General features: G+C 36.2%; 1 protein-coding gene across 2 annotated transcripts in view; it reads right to left on the bottom strand.

Annotated features, from left to right (window-relative positions):
• TEX11 (testis expressed 11) overlaps positions 1 to 12,552 on the bottom strand; it is a 350,946-nt gene that overhangs the window by 116,069 nt on the left and 222,325 nt on the right. For both annotated transcript variants that reach the window (XM_011943127.1, XM_011943129.1), the window contains one exon: positions 7,126 to 7,263. In XM_011943127.1, the coding sequence (XP_011798517.1) occupies positions 7,126 to 7,263 (138 nt within the window). The remainder of the gene's footprint in view (positions 1 to 7,125; positions 7,264 to 12,552) is intronic.

Below are 12,552 nucleotides of genomic sequence, written 5' to 3'. Positions count from 1 at the left end.
GATCTCCTGACCTCGTGATCCGCCCGTCTTGGCCTCCCAAAGTGCTGGGATTACAGGCTTGAGCCACCGCGCCCGGCCAGGAAGTGCATTTTCAACTTAAGATGGATTTATCTAGACATAACCCCATGGTAACTTGAGGAGCTTATTGAATGAGTATTGCTTTCATACTATCATAAGATTGATAAATCCTAAATCGAACCCTTGTAAGTCAAGAGCTGTCTATAGAGTTGTTCCCTGGTATCTGTAGAGGATTGGTTCCAGGACACCCTCAGATATCACAACCTGCACATCCTCAAGTTCCTTATAGTAGTTGCATATAACCTACACACATCCTTTTGTATACTTTAAATAATCTCTAGATTACTTACACCTAATACAATGTAAATGTTCTGTAAATAGTTGTTACACTGTATTGCTTTATATTTGCATTATTTTCTATGTTGTATTGCTATTTTTTAAATTGTTTTTTTCTGAATATTTTCAGTCTGTGTTTGATTGAATCTGTACTTCAGATATATTCTAACCAGAGCAGAATAGAGGGTAATTGCCACTTTTTCTCCTATACATTAAATCTCTATGGATTCAACCTAATTTGAGTAAACTTAGTATTTTTGGCTTATGCAGTGCTTATAGTCAATCAAATGTACAAGTGATTCACATATGCTGGTGTTAAAGCCGTATTTTATCTATTTTGTTCTTGTACAATTGGTTTTGGGGATCCAATTAGAGGATGTTTTGTTGTTTCCTGTTTGTCTTGGTCTTGCTAGAATAGGCTCATCATTTCAACCTATTAAGGTCCCTTAAGATCTGACTCTATCTTCTAACAAATCAGTTACTCTTTTCAGCTTCACATCATATGTACATGCAATCAATATTCACAAATGTCCTCATCTATATAGTCCTATTCTAAGTTCATCTGGTATATACCACACAATGATGAGTGATTGAACAGTATTTTATTGTTTTCTAATTATTTTATATATGTAAATATTGTTTCTGCATTAATATTTTAGGCTCACTTACAGAATAGATCATGTCTTCTACTTATTCTATAGTGCTTGGCACAGATTAGACATTCAATATTCGTTGACTTGAAATCTCAATTAGGGTATTTTTACAGTATAGCTGTATCAAATGAGTCACAGCTGACCTTCATCTGATGTTTCTTTAGTGCTTTTTTTTTTTTTTACATCCATATAGATGCATTTGTGGGAAAGGTACATCTACCTAAGAATTACAAAACAAAACTCAGAATCAGTCAAGCACAAGCTGATGAAGTACAGAGGCCACAGTGCCATCTAGTGAATATCACTAGTTTATGCCTGCTGGTCCCAAGCTCATTTTTGGTCCTATAATAGAAGGGCATGATTTTTCGAACTTTATATGGTAATGAGAAACAACATATAATCAGCACATGAGACATAACTGTATTCACTTTAAGTCACATATTCTATGAATAGTCTCTTCTTTGTGGCTGTTGTAAGTCTTATGGCCATTCTGTGGTTTGAGAGTGTAGTTCAGTTTTATCAAACTAGAGTAGTACTAATGACATTCATGTACCTAAACTGCAGTTGCAAGCTGAGGATGGGACTTCTGTATTGAGTTAAAGAGTACCCAATTGTGCATTCCCATTAACTTATACAGATTATCACCAAAACAAGTCATTATCTATCTATCAACTAACATTAAGGTTTTATTATGGTTTGCAGCAAAATCCCAAGGTGTGATAAATTGCTTCTGTATTTAGAACCCAAGTTCATTTCCCTCATCCTTAATCCATTCAAGCCTATGATTTGCACAAACCAAACATTTTTAAATCCTCAAAAATAACATAGCAAAATCATGCTACTGGGCTTAAGGCACTACAAACACCTCAAAGGTAGAGTCGATATCTATGAAACGACATTGTTTAATATTGTCTCATGCAAAGTACTGAAGATATCTGAATGGATAATAGCAATTTAAAAATTTGTATTTATACAATTTAGAAAACAAACCAAAGAAATGATCTATAATTAGCATTGTTATCTCAAAAAGATTGTTGCCAAGTGTGTGAGCTAATGAAGCTGTAACCTAATCTACTAAAAGTTCAGAGGAATCTATTTCCCAACTCCTTTGGCCTGCCTGCCCAAATTAACTTCTGACCTATGATTCAATATTTCATTTTAAATCAAAATAAAATGTGTTCTCCTCACCCTCAAAAGAGAAAAGAGCTGAGCTGGAGAAAGTTATAGTGGGATGATTTTTAATAATACAATCTCATTCAGTTCTGATAATCAAAGAGCACTCACAGATCTTAATCACTATTAATTTCCAATTATGCATAGTAGCAAGGACAGAAATAGCATAAGGAAATGGAATTCCTTTATCAGAGGAAGTTGATTGACAGGTATTTATTGAGTCTCTATAACTATTTTTAATGTAATGAGCATCTACTATGCATTAGGCACTATGCTGGGTACAAGGGCAAATAAAGATAAGATATGGTCTCTATCCTCAAGGAGGTGACTGACAGTCCAATAGATGACTAAGACAGGTATAGAAATAACTAAAATATAATGCAGAAAGTAAGTATCTGGGGATAAACAGAACTGTTACAAAGTCTTGGAGGAAAGGCAAGTCAAGGAAATTTCCTCAGGAAGCTAAGAATGTCATTAAGAGTTAGGCTTTGAAAAAGGGAATTTTAAGCTAGGCTTTGAAAAGGGAATTTTTAGGTATGCAGGAAAGAGGTAATTTGCAATCAAGAAGCGTGAAAAAAGATACTGAGGTAGAAAACATAGATCGGCAGGGCGCGGTGGCTCAAGCCTGTAATCCCAGCACTTTGGGAGGCCGAGATGGGCGGATCACGAGGTCAGGAGATCGAGACCATCCTGGCTAACACGGTGAAACCCCGTCTCTACTAAAAATACAAAAAAAAACTAGCCGGGCGAGGTGGTGGGCGCCTGTAGTCCCAGCTACTCCGGAGGCTGAGGCAGGAGAATGGCGTAAACCCGGGAGGCGGAGCTTGCAGTGAGCTGAGATCCGGCCACTGCACTCCAGTCCGGGCGACAGAGCGAGACTCCGCCTCAAAAAAAAAAAAAAAAAAAAAAGAAAACATAGATCATGGCTAGGAAGCAGCAAGTACTCCAGTTGAGGACAAACATAGTATACAAGGAAATAAAACAGAAACAGTTTCCATGAAAGTAGGTTGTTATAAAGCCAGGAAGCCCCTTGGATTATGTCTCCTGACATGAGTCTACTTCCCTTTGACTTTCTGCTATGTTTTGATCCAGCACAAAAGCCCTCACCAGAAGCCAAGCAAATGCCAGCACCATAGCCCTTGAACTTCCCAGCCTGCAGAATCATGAGCTTAAATAAACCTATTTTCTTTATAAATTACTCAGTCTTAGGTATTCTATTATACCAACACGAAACAGACTAAGACACCACTACTTCCCTGATCACATCTCCTAATTGCCCTAATGTTCCCTCGGCTCCAGCCACAGTGGTCTCTTTGCCATTCTTTAAATACCCTAGGGCCTTTGCAGTTGTTATTCCCTCCGTCTGGAATGCTCTTTTTCCTCAGGTCTCTACTTAAAAACAATCTTCTCAGTGAGGACTTCTCTGACCACCCTATCTAAAATTTCAACCATTCACCCTCCTCCAAAACATTTAATGTCACCCTTTCCTGCTTAGTTTTCTCCTTAGCACTTATCAATATTTAATATACCAGGAGTCAACAAACTATAGCCTTTGGGCAAAATCTGGCCCACCATATTTTTTGTACAGTTCATAAGTTAAGAACAATTTTACATTTTAAGTGACTGAACTAAATCAAAAGAATCATATTTTATGACACATGAAAATTACATGAAATTCAAATTTCAGTATTCCAAAATATAATTTTATTGGAACACAGCCATACCAATTTGACTACATACTGTCTATGGCTACTTTCAAGGCACAACAACAGAGTTGATTAGTTTCAACACAGACTGTATGGCCTGCAAAACCTGAAATATTTACTGTGGTTCTTTACAGAAAGTTTGTTGACCCCTATAATATAACATAATACTTATTTACCTTTTTATTGTTTGCCTCTCCCAGTGAAAAATAATGGGGACAGCAGTATTTGTCCATGTGGATAAAGGTTTTTATATATTTTATTCATTACTATATCCCCAATGCCTACAACAGTACTTAACACATAGGAGACAATAAATAAATATTTTTTAACGAAAGAACACTAAAAAATATAGACAGTACTTTTGGATTAGAAAGTTTGGCAACAAAAAGGATACAGAACTGAAGTTTGAGGAGGATTACAAAGTTGAAGGAAGGTTTTTGGATAAAGAAGACTTCAAGGTAATTATATTGACAGGAGAAAGAAACAGTAGGCCGGGCGTGGTGGCTCACGCCTGTAATCCCAGCACTTTGGGAGACTGAGGCGGGCAGATCATGAGGTCAGGAGTTCGAGACCAGCCTGGCCAATATGGTGAAACCCTGTCTCTACTAAAAATACAAAAAATTAGCCAGGCATGGTGGCCCATGCCTGTAATCCCAGCTACTCGGGAGGCTGAGACAGGAGAATCACTTGAGCTCGGGAGGCAGAAGTTGCAGTGAGCTGTGGTAGCACCATTGCACGCCAGCCTAGGCAACAAGAGTGAGACTCCGTCTCAAAAAGCAAAAAACAAAAAAAAAAAAGAAAACAAAAGAAGCAGTAGAGAATGATAGAGAATTATTAAACAGCTAGGGTTGAGATCTGTAGAGTAAGGTCCCCAGACAAAGTTACTTCTTTCTTGTAGGTAAGAGAAAAGAAAGGATGGGTGAAGAGGTGAGAAACTGATGAAGTTCATGTCAGTGGCTACAAGCTCAGCAAATCACACTATAAGGTCTTTTGCTGCAACAAAGGAAAAAGCATGGGTGCTTAAGGCAGAAAAAGATGTTTTGGAATTACCACTGTGGGGAATGTGATAAAAACTCAACAAGAGTCAGTATTGACTACCTAGCTGAAAAAACATGAAATTTTAGCAGATCCAATAAACATGGTTTCATAAATTTTCCCAACAAAGCTCAAGTAGCTCAAAGGAAGGAGTGAAGAAAGACAATGAAAGTTAACAAAGGGCAGACACTGGTGAGGTGGGATTATTAAAATATGATAGACTGTGTATTTTTTTTCACCTTTCTGTCTGTCCTAGTGCATAAGAGGATATTCATTGCATATGAAGGGTATCCAATCAATGTCTGCTAAATTCAAGACAAGAAGGATGAAATGGAGAAATATACTGACAGTAATCAACGAAGCTACCTTGAACATAATCAAAATATCCTTTGGCTTCACCACTAATCTGGCCATAAATGATACAGTTACATATTGAGTACACACCATTAAAATACACCTGGTTTACTGTTCTCCTATTCTTCCTAACCTCACTATTAATACCACTTGAATTTCCAATTATAAACTCAGCCCTATACTAGGCTCTAGGACCAAACTTGACATTAGAAGAGATGTAAGTAGCATTGCCTCAAGTCTTAGAAAACTGTATCTAGTCAACTTGTATTCCTCTTCTGGTCACTGCTTCCCTGTTTGGCTCTATGCAGGGGCTATGCTCTTAAAAACAGCCTCATATCCTGGTCCTTTTAGATTTGGAGATCTACTTTGCTCTTTCTAGTATGTCTGCACACACTCCCAATCCTCAAAGATTTGTGTACTGTCTCAGAGTCCAAATCTCTGTGATTGAAACCCTGTTCTCTGCTGTTATATTTATGTGACGCCAACCACCTGTGTGCCTGACTTAGAGAATATTTCCAACATTTAGATTTCTCTCATTGCCATGCTCTGCTTATCTGCCCATTAGGATACCATGATGTCAGCTGCTTGGGTGAGTTGAAGGCAACTATACCTTGTTCGTCTCTGTAACCTCAGAGCCTAGCACAATGTCTGGTACTGTGTTCTTTCTTTCCTGACTGGCTGATTAGATATCCTCCCTTGGCCTGTAAATGCAACCATTCCCCAACTAGCATGTCTACATCCAGATATAGGTCCTTCCCAAGCTGCCTGGCTCACTGTGTCATAAATCATGGAAGTTATAAAGGCTCTGTGATTGCCTTCTTTATTGGTCTTTAAGTAAACAGTAGGCAACTACCTTTCTGAAATAGTGCTGTCCTGTGTGGAATTAGGTAACAAAATCTACATGATCATCTTCCTTTTAGATCTTAAACTGTGGGTAACTGTTTTCTGAAACAGTTAAATGCTAGCCTGTGCAACACTATGATGAATTAAGCAACGTTTCAAGTTCTCTTCCAGGGCTGTGAATTTATAACACATAAACTAAATAGCAAATATTTTCTTGAAAGAAAATCTAAAGTATTTAACTCAGATAAACAACCCTTCAAAAATAAACCTTCAAAGAAAACATCTGGAATCATTACCCTTAATCAACTAGGTGAACAAAGGTTAGACCTGTCATTAAAACTTGAAAGGCAACAAAAACCTTTATATTTCATTTGGGTCCACACTTGTCTTTCCAGCTCTTTGTCCTTCCAAGAGCCAATACTCCTCATTATGTGCATACCATATGATACCCAAAGGAAGAAATGTCCTAATTGCTTTGGAAAGTATTTACTTTCTATCTTTAAACAAGCTTTTATCTTCTTTACCTTCTAGAATTTTGTCCTGATAAGAAATCAGTTAAAGAACATTTTCTAGGGTGGTTGGAAAGGCAAGAGACAACCTAGAAAGTGAAAGAATGGCCACTTCATCCAAGTATTTGGTCTCAATGAATGCTTGACAAAAATGTGTACTTCAAAATTTAGTTTGCTGCAAAGGACAATATTACAGATGGTTAGTAGCAGATAACTTTGTTCAGGAGTTCCAATGGTATATTACCTTTCAGAATAGGATGTGAAAAATAAAGGGTAAGTAATGGAATTAATGGTATTCCAAAGTCTTTCTTTCTTTGGGAAGTTTCACTCAATGTTTTCAGTGTGAAAATCAAGAAAATGTCAATTTGACCTTGTTCTATATGAGGGAACTCTCAAACATCCTAAACTAACAGCCAAGAAGTCACAGCAGGGCATCTATCTCTCTGCCACTGCACATAAGAACATTTGCTACCTCTGAAAATAGATAAATCAAAGGACCTTATCAAATTGTTGCAAATTCAGGTAACAGCAAGCCATGTTCCTCTGCAGCTTGGCGAAGTCCAGATCCATTTCATCAGGTGAATAAAACCTCAGAGAATAATAGTACCATTGTAGAGCATCAGCGTAATTTTGTACCTAAAGTTTAAAAAGAAACAACAAAATCACAGCGATGTTGCTACCCTATCTTTCCCAAGTCACCTCTAGAAACAAATAAAAGATGCTGTTGGTTTCTTTTTTAGGCAACCAAAACACAACATCCTTTATACTGGGTTCTAAGTGCATTTTATTATCAGTCTTTGTCAACGTAAGTTTTAGATAAAGTGGCAATCGATATTCTTTCTTTTTCCTACACATTAGAAATTTCACGCATAGGATGAAGACTCTAAGAGTGTAGTGAACCACCCCAGAAAACCTAAAATACATTTTAAAAGTTATTAAAACAACAATGATAAAAATTTTGAAAGAGAACACCCATAATTCACCGTGTTAATGTAGCTATTATCTATGTTCAATTTTAACTTTATTCTTTTGTATATTTACCTAGTTGTAATCATAGCTTATATAGAATTTCATGTACTATACTGTCCATTTAATTTTGTTTTGTACATATTAATCTATGTTGTTACGTAGTCTTCACAGTAATCAATTTTAAGAGATACATAACATTTAATCAAATATATAATGATTTTCTTAATGTTAGCTAGTTAGTGAATTTGCAGGGTTTTTATTATTGTAACTGATTCTGCTGTATTTTTATACAAAAGTACTTTTTTCTCTTGAGTAACTTTAAAATTTTCAATGGTAAGAAGCTGGCTAGGGAAAATCTGATAGAAATAACCTGGATAATTTTTTCTTAATCTAAGAAGACTGAGACTGCTTATAAACCAAGGTAAGGTAAATCACTCCCTCGTACCCTATCAAGAAGCTTCATATTTTCCAATTAAGAATAGGAGCCATGAGGACCTTCAAAGAATAAAACACCCTCTTCAACTAGAAACAATTGTCCTGAATAGGTAAAACACTGTCTTTGACTATTACATTAGTCATAGTAGATTAGAAATATGTCATATTAGAAATAGTCAATTAGAACTAAGACTACATTCCTCTCCAGTGTTGGAAGTGGATGTTCTAAGAAAATTTCAGCAAGACTGGAAAATGAGAGGAAAGAAAAATAATCAATAGAAGAATGGGAATTCTCAAGTAGTTCTTCACCTATTAAGTAAAAAATTAAAGGCTTTCTAAAAGAAAATACGAGTATCATTCTATCTTGCGGTGCCTAACCATAAGGCCTAGGTCTCTACACGCTCTTGTAAGGGATTCTCTTTCCTTCTCTTGGGTCTAATTCTTTGTTTCTCAAACTTTGTTTCCTTTTTTCTCTTCACATCTTTCTCCTATAAAACCTACCATAACATTTTTTGGAAAACAGTTTTATTGAAGTACAACTGACACACAAAACGCTATGCATATTTAAACTGTACAATTATATATATATGTAGCTAAAACCATCAACACAGTCAAGGGAGTGAACACATCCATCACAAACAAGTTTTCTTTGTAATCCCTCAATCCAGCTCATTCTGATCTCTCATCCCCCAAGCAATTATGGATGTGCTTTCTATAACTATTAATTTTTATTTTATAGGCTTTTGTAGAATTGAATCATCTAACATGTAATAATACTTTTTTGCCTGGCCCCTTTCACTCAGCAAAACAGTTTCTAGATTTATCCCCATTATTGCATCTATCAATAGTTCATTCCTTTTCATTGCTGAGTAGTATTTCATTGAAGGATATACCAGTTTGTTTATCCACTCATTTGTTGATGGACATTTGGCTGTTTCCAGTTTTTAACTATTACAAATAAAGCTGCTATCAGCTTTTACATGCAAGTTTTTGTATGGATAAATATTTCCTTTTCTCTTGAGTACATACATAGGATTGAAATGGCTGGATCACATGGTAGGGGCAAGTTTAACATTTTAGAAAACTGCCAAACTATTTTCCAAACTGTTTGTACTATCTTATATTTCCACCACGAAGTTACAGTTCCTCAACATCTTCATCAGCATTTGGTATGGTTAATCTTTTCCATTTGGTTATTCTAAGAATGATGTATTGGTATCTCCTTGGGGTTTTCATTTGCATTTCCCTAATGACTCATAAGTCATCTTTTTTTGTGTGTGCTCATTGTCATGCACATATCCCTCTTTGGTGAAATGTCTGTTCATATCCTTTGCTAATTTTTGAGTTGTTTTTCTTTATGTGTTGAGTTTAGAGAGTTCGTTTTAGCTACTAGCCCATTATTGTACACATGGTATGAAAATTTTTCTCCCAGTCTGTAGCTTTTTTCATCCATTAAACGGGATCTCTTTTTTTTTTTTAAAGTATAATTTTCGCTTTATTTTCTTTAGAGGATAGCTTTTTTTCAGTCCTTAAGGACTCAGCTCCATATGTAGACTTTGGTGGAGGTTGGTGGGCAGCACCCACAGGTCTAAATCAGGGTTGGAGTGTTTGGTCCTTACGGGCTTCACAAGATTGATTCTGGACTACCTTGCTGCAAATGGTGCAACTCATGGAGTAATGTAGCTTCACAAACAGCTTCGGAAGCACACAGACAGCAAAGACACTGGCTTCAGATATGTCCCGGATAGTTGTGGCCTCTACTATGTTCTATTGTTTTCTTTGTTTTTAGTTTTTGAGACAGGATCTTGCTCTGTGACCCAGGCTGGAGTGAAGTGGCATGATCACAGCTCACTGCAGCCTTAAACTCTTAGGCTCAAAGGATCCTCCTGCCTCAGCCTCCTGAGTAGCTGGGACTACAGGTGCATGCTACCACACCAGGCTAAATTTTTTATTTTTGTAGAGATGGTGTTCCTCTATATTGCCCAGGCTGGTCCCAAACTCCTAAGCTCGAGCAATCCTCCCGCCTCAGCCTCTCAAAGCACTGGGATTACATGCATGAGCCACCACACTTGGCTTTCTACTATATTTTGAATGATCAACTTCCTAAAAGCCTTGTCTTTAGTCACATATCAGGTGCAGTTCATGCAGGGAATAGGCTGCACATGGCCATAGCCCTTTCTGGCACAACTGCTGTTCCTTCTTTCTTTGTCAATCTTGGAGGTGAGGATCTGAGAGTGAACAGGACCTTTCACAGAGCAAAAGCTTTTAATTTTCATGAAATCCAGTTTATTAATTTTTCCTTTTATGCATGTTTTAAAATTTTATTTATTTATTTATTTTAAAAACCAGGTCTCTCTGTGTTGTCCAGGCTGGCTTCAAACTCCTGGGCTCAAGCAATCCTTCACCTTAGCCTCCCAAGTAGCTGGGACTATAGGAATGTGCCATTGCACCCTACTTGCATCATGCTTTTGAATCAAGTCTAGTAATTCTTTGCCTAGCCTAGATCCTGAAGATTTTCTCCTATGTATTTTTATAAAAGTTTTATAGGTGCACATTTTACATCTAATTTTGTAAGGTATTTAATTTTTGTATACAGTGTGAAGTTAAGATCAAGGGTTTTTTTTCTATGGATGTCCAATTTCTCCAGCACCATTAGTTGAAAACACCATCTTTTTCCATTGAATTACTTTTGTGCTTTCTCAAAAATCAGTTGAGCGTATTTGTGTGGGATTATTTTTTGGTTTTCCATTCTGTTCCATTAATCTATGGTTCTGTCTCTCTAATGATACCACACAGTCTAGATCACTGTAGCTATATTAAAAGTGTTGAAATTGAATAGGGTAATTCTTTCTGCTCTATTCTCTCTCAGGACTGTTTTGGCTATTTTCTTTTTACAATTTTTATTTTAGGTTTAGGGGTACATGTGAAGGTTTGTTACATAGGTAAACACATGTCACAGGGGTTTGTTGTACATATTATTACATCACCCGGCTATTAAGCCCAGTACCCAATAGTTATCTTTTCTGCTCCTCTCCCTCCTCCCATCCTCCACCCTCAAGTGGACACCAGTGTCTGTTGTTTCCTTCTTTGTGTTCATAAGTTCTTATCATTTAGCTCCCACTTATAAGTGAAAACATGCATTATTTGGCTTTCTGATCCTGTCCTAGTTTTCTCAGGACGATAGCTACCAGCTCCATCGTTGTTCCTGCAAAAGACATGATCTTTTTTTTTTTATGGCTGCATAATATTCTATGGTGTATATGTACCACATTTTCTTTATTCAGTCTGTCACTGATGGGCATTTAGGCCGAGTCCATGTCTTTGCTATCGTGAATAGTGCTGCAATGAACATTTGCATGTATGTGTCTTTATGATAGAATGCTTTATATTCCTCTGGGTATATATCCAGTAATGGGATTGCTGGGTCGAATGGCAGTTCTGCTTTTAGTTATTTGAGAAATAGCCATACTGCTTTCCACAATGGTTGAACTAATTTACACTCCCACCAACAGTGTATAAGTGTTCCCTTTTCTCTACAACCTTGCCAGCATCTATTATTTTTTGACTTTTTAATAATATGTCTTGTCTATTTTCATTCCATTGTTTTATATATAAATTTTAGAATAATCTTGTCTCTCTATATTTTTCTGATGTTTTTGTTTATAACCAATTCATATCTTTATATTTAAAGTACATTTCTTTTAAGCAGTACATAAACTTGGGTCTTGCTCTTTTATCCAGTTTGACAATCTCTGCCTTTTCACTGGGGTCTTGAGGTAATTTTCACTTAATGTGTTTTTTTTTTAATATGCTTAGATGTAAATCTATCATCTTGCTATTTGTCTTCTATTTGTGCCATCTTTTTTGATCACTCCTTCCTTTTTCTGCCTTATTTTAGATTATTTGAATACTTTTATGATTTGATTTTATCTTATTTAAAAAAAACTCTTTATTTTGCTATTTTAATGGTTGTTTCAGGGTACATAGTATATATGTTTAACTTATCATCATCTATCTTCAAGTGATGTTACACCACCTCACTTATGGTATACTTCCATTTCTCTCTTCTTGGCCTATATGTTCTTGTCATGCATCTTACTTTTACAGGTTATAAACTGCAGAATACAATGTTATTACTCTTGTTTAAGCAATAAACTATCTTTTAAAGAGATTGTAATAATAAGAAAAAATCTTATCTATTACTCATATAATACCATTTCTGGTATTCTTTATTCATTTGTATAGATTCATATTTCCATCTGGTGTAAGTTTCCTTCGGCTCAGAGGACTTCCTTGTAATGTAGACCTTTGAGTGATTAGTTCTTTCAGCTTTTAAATGTCTGGAAGATTATTTTGCTTTCATTTTTTAAAAACATATTTCTATTATGGTAAAAAACACATAACATAAAATTGACTAATCTGCAACCAATCTCCAGAACTTTTCCATCTAGTAAAACTGAAACTCTATACTCATTAAACAACTCCACATTTTCTCCTCCTCCCAGCCCCTGGAAACCAACC

This window comes from Colobus angolensis, unplaced genomic scaffold, assembly GCF_000951035.1.
Source record: "Colobus angolensis palliatus isolate OR3802 unplaced genomic scaffold, Cang.pa_1.0 Scaffold216, whole genome shotgun sequence".
NCBI lineage: Eukaryota > Metazoa > Chordata > Mammalia > Primates > Cercopithecidae > Colobus > Colobus angolensis.
Note: the sequence above shows the minus strand (reverse complement) of the source record. Positions and strands in the feature narration are given on the sequence as shown.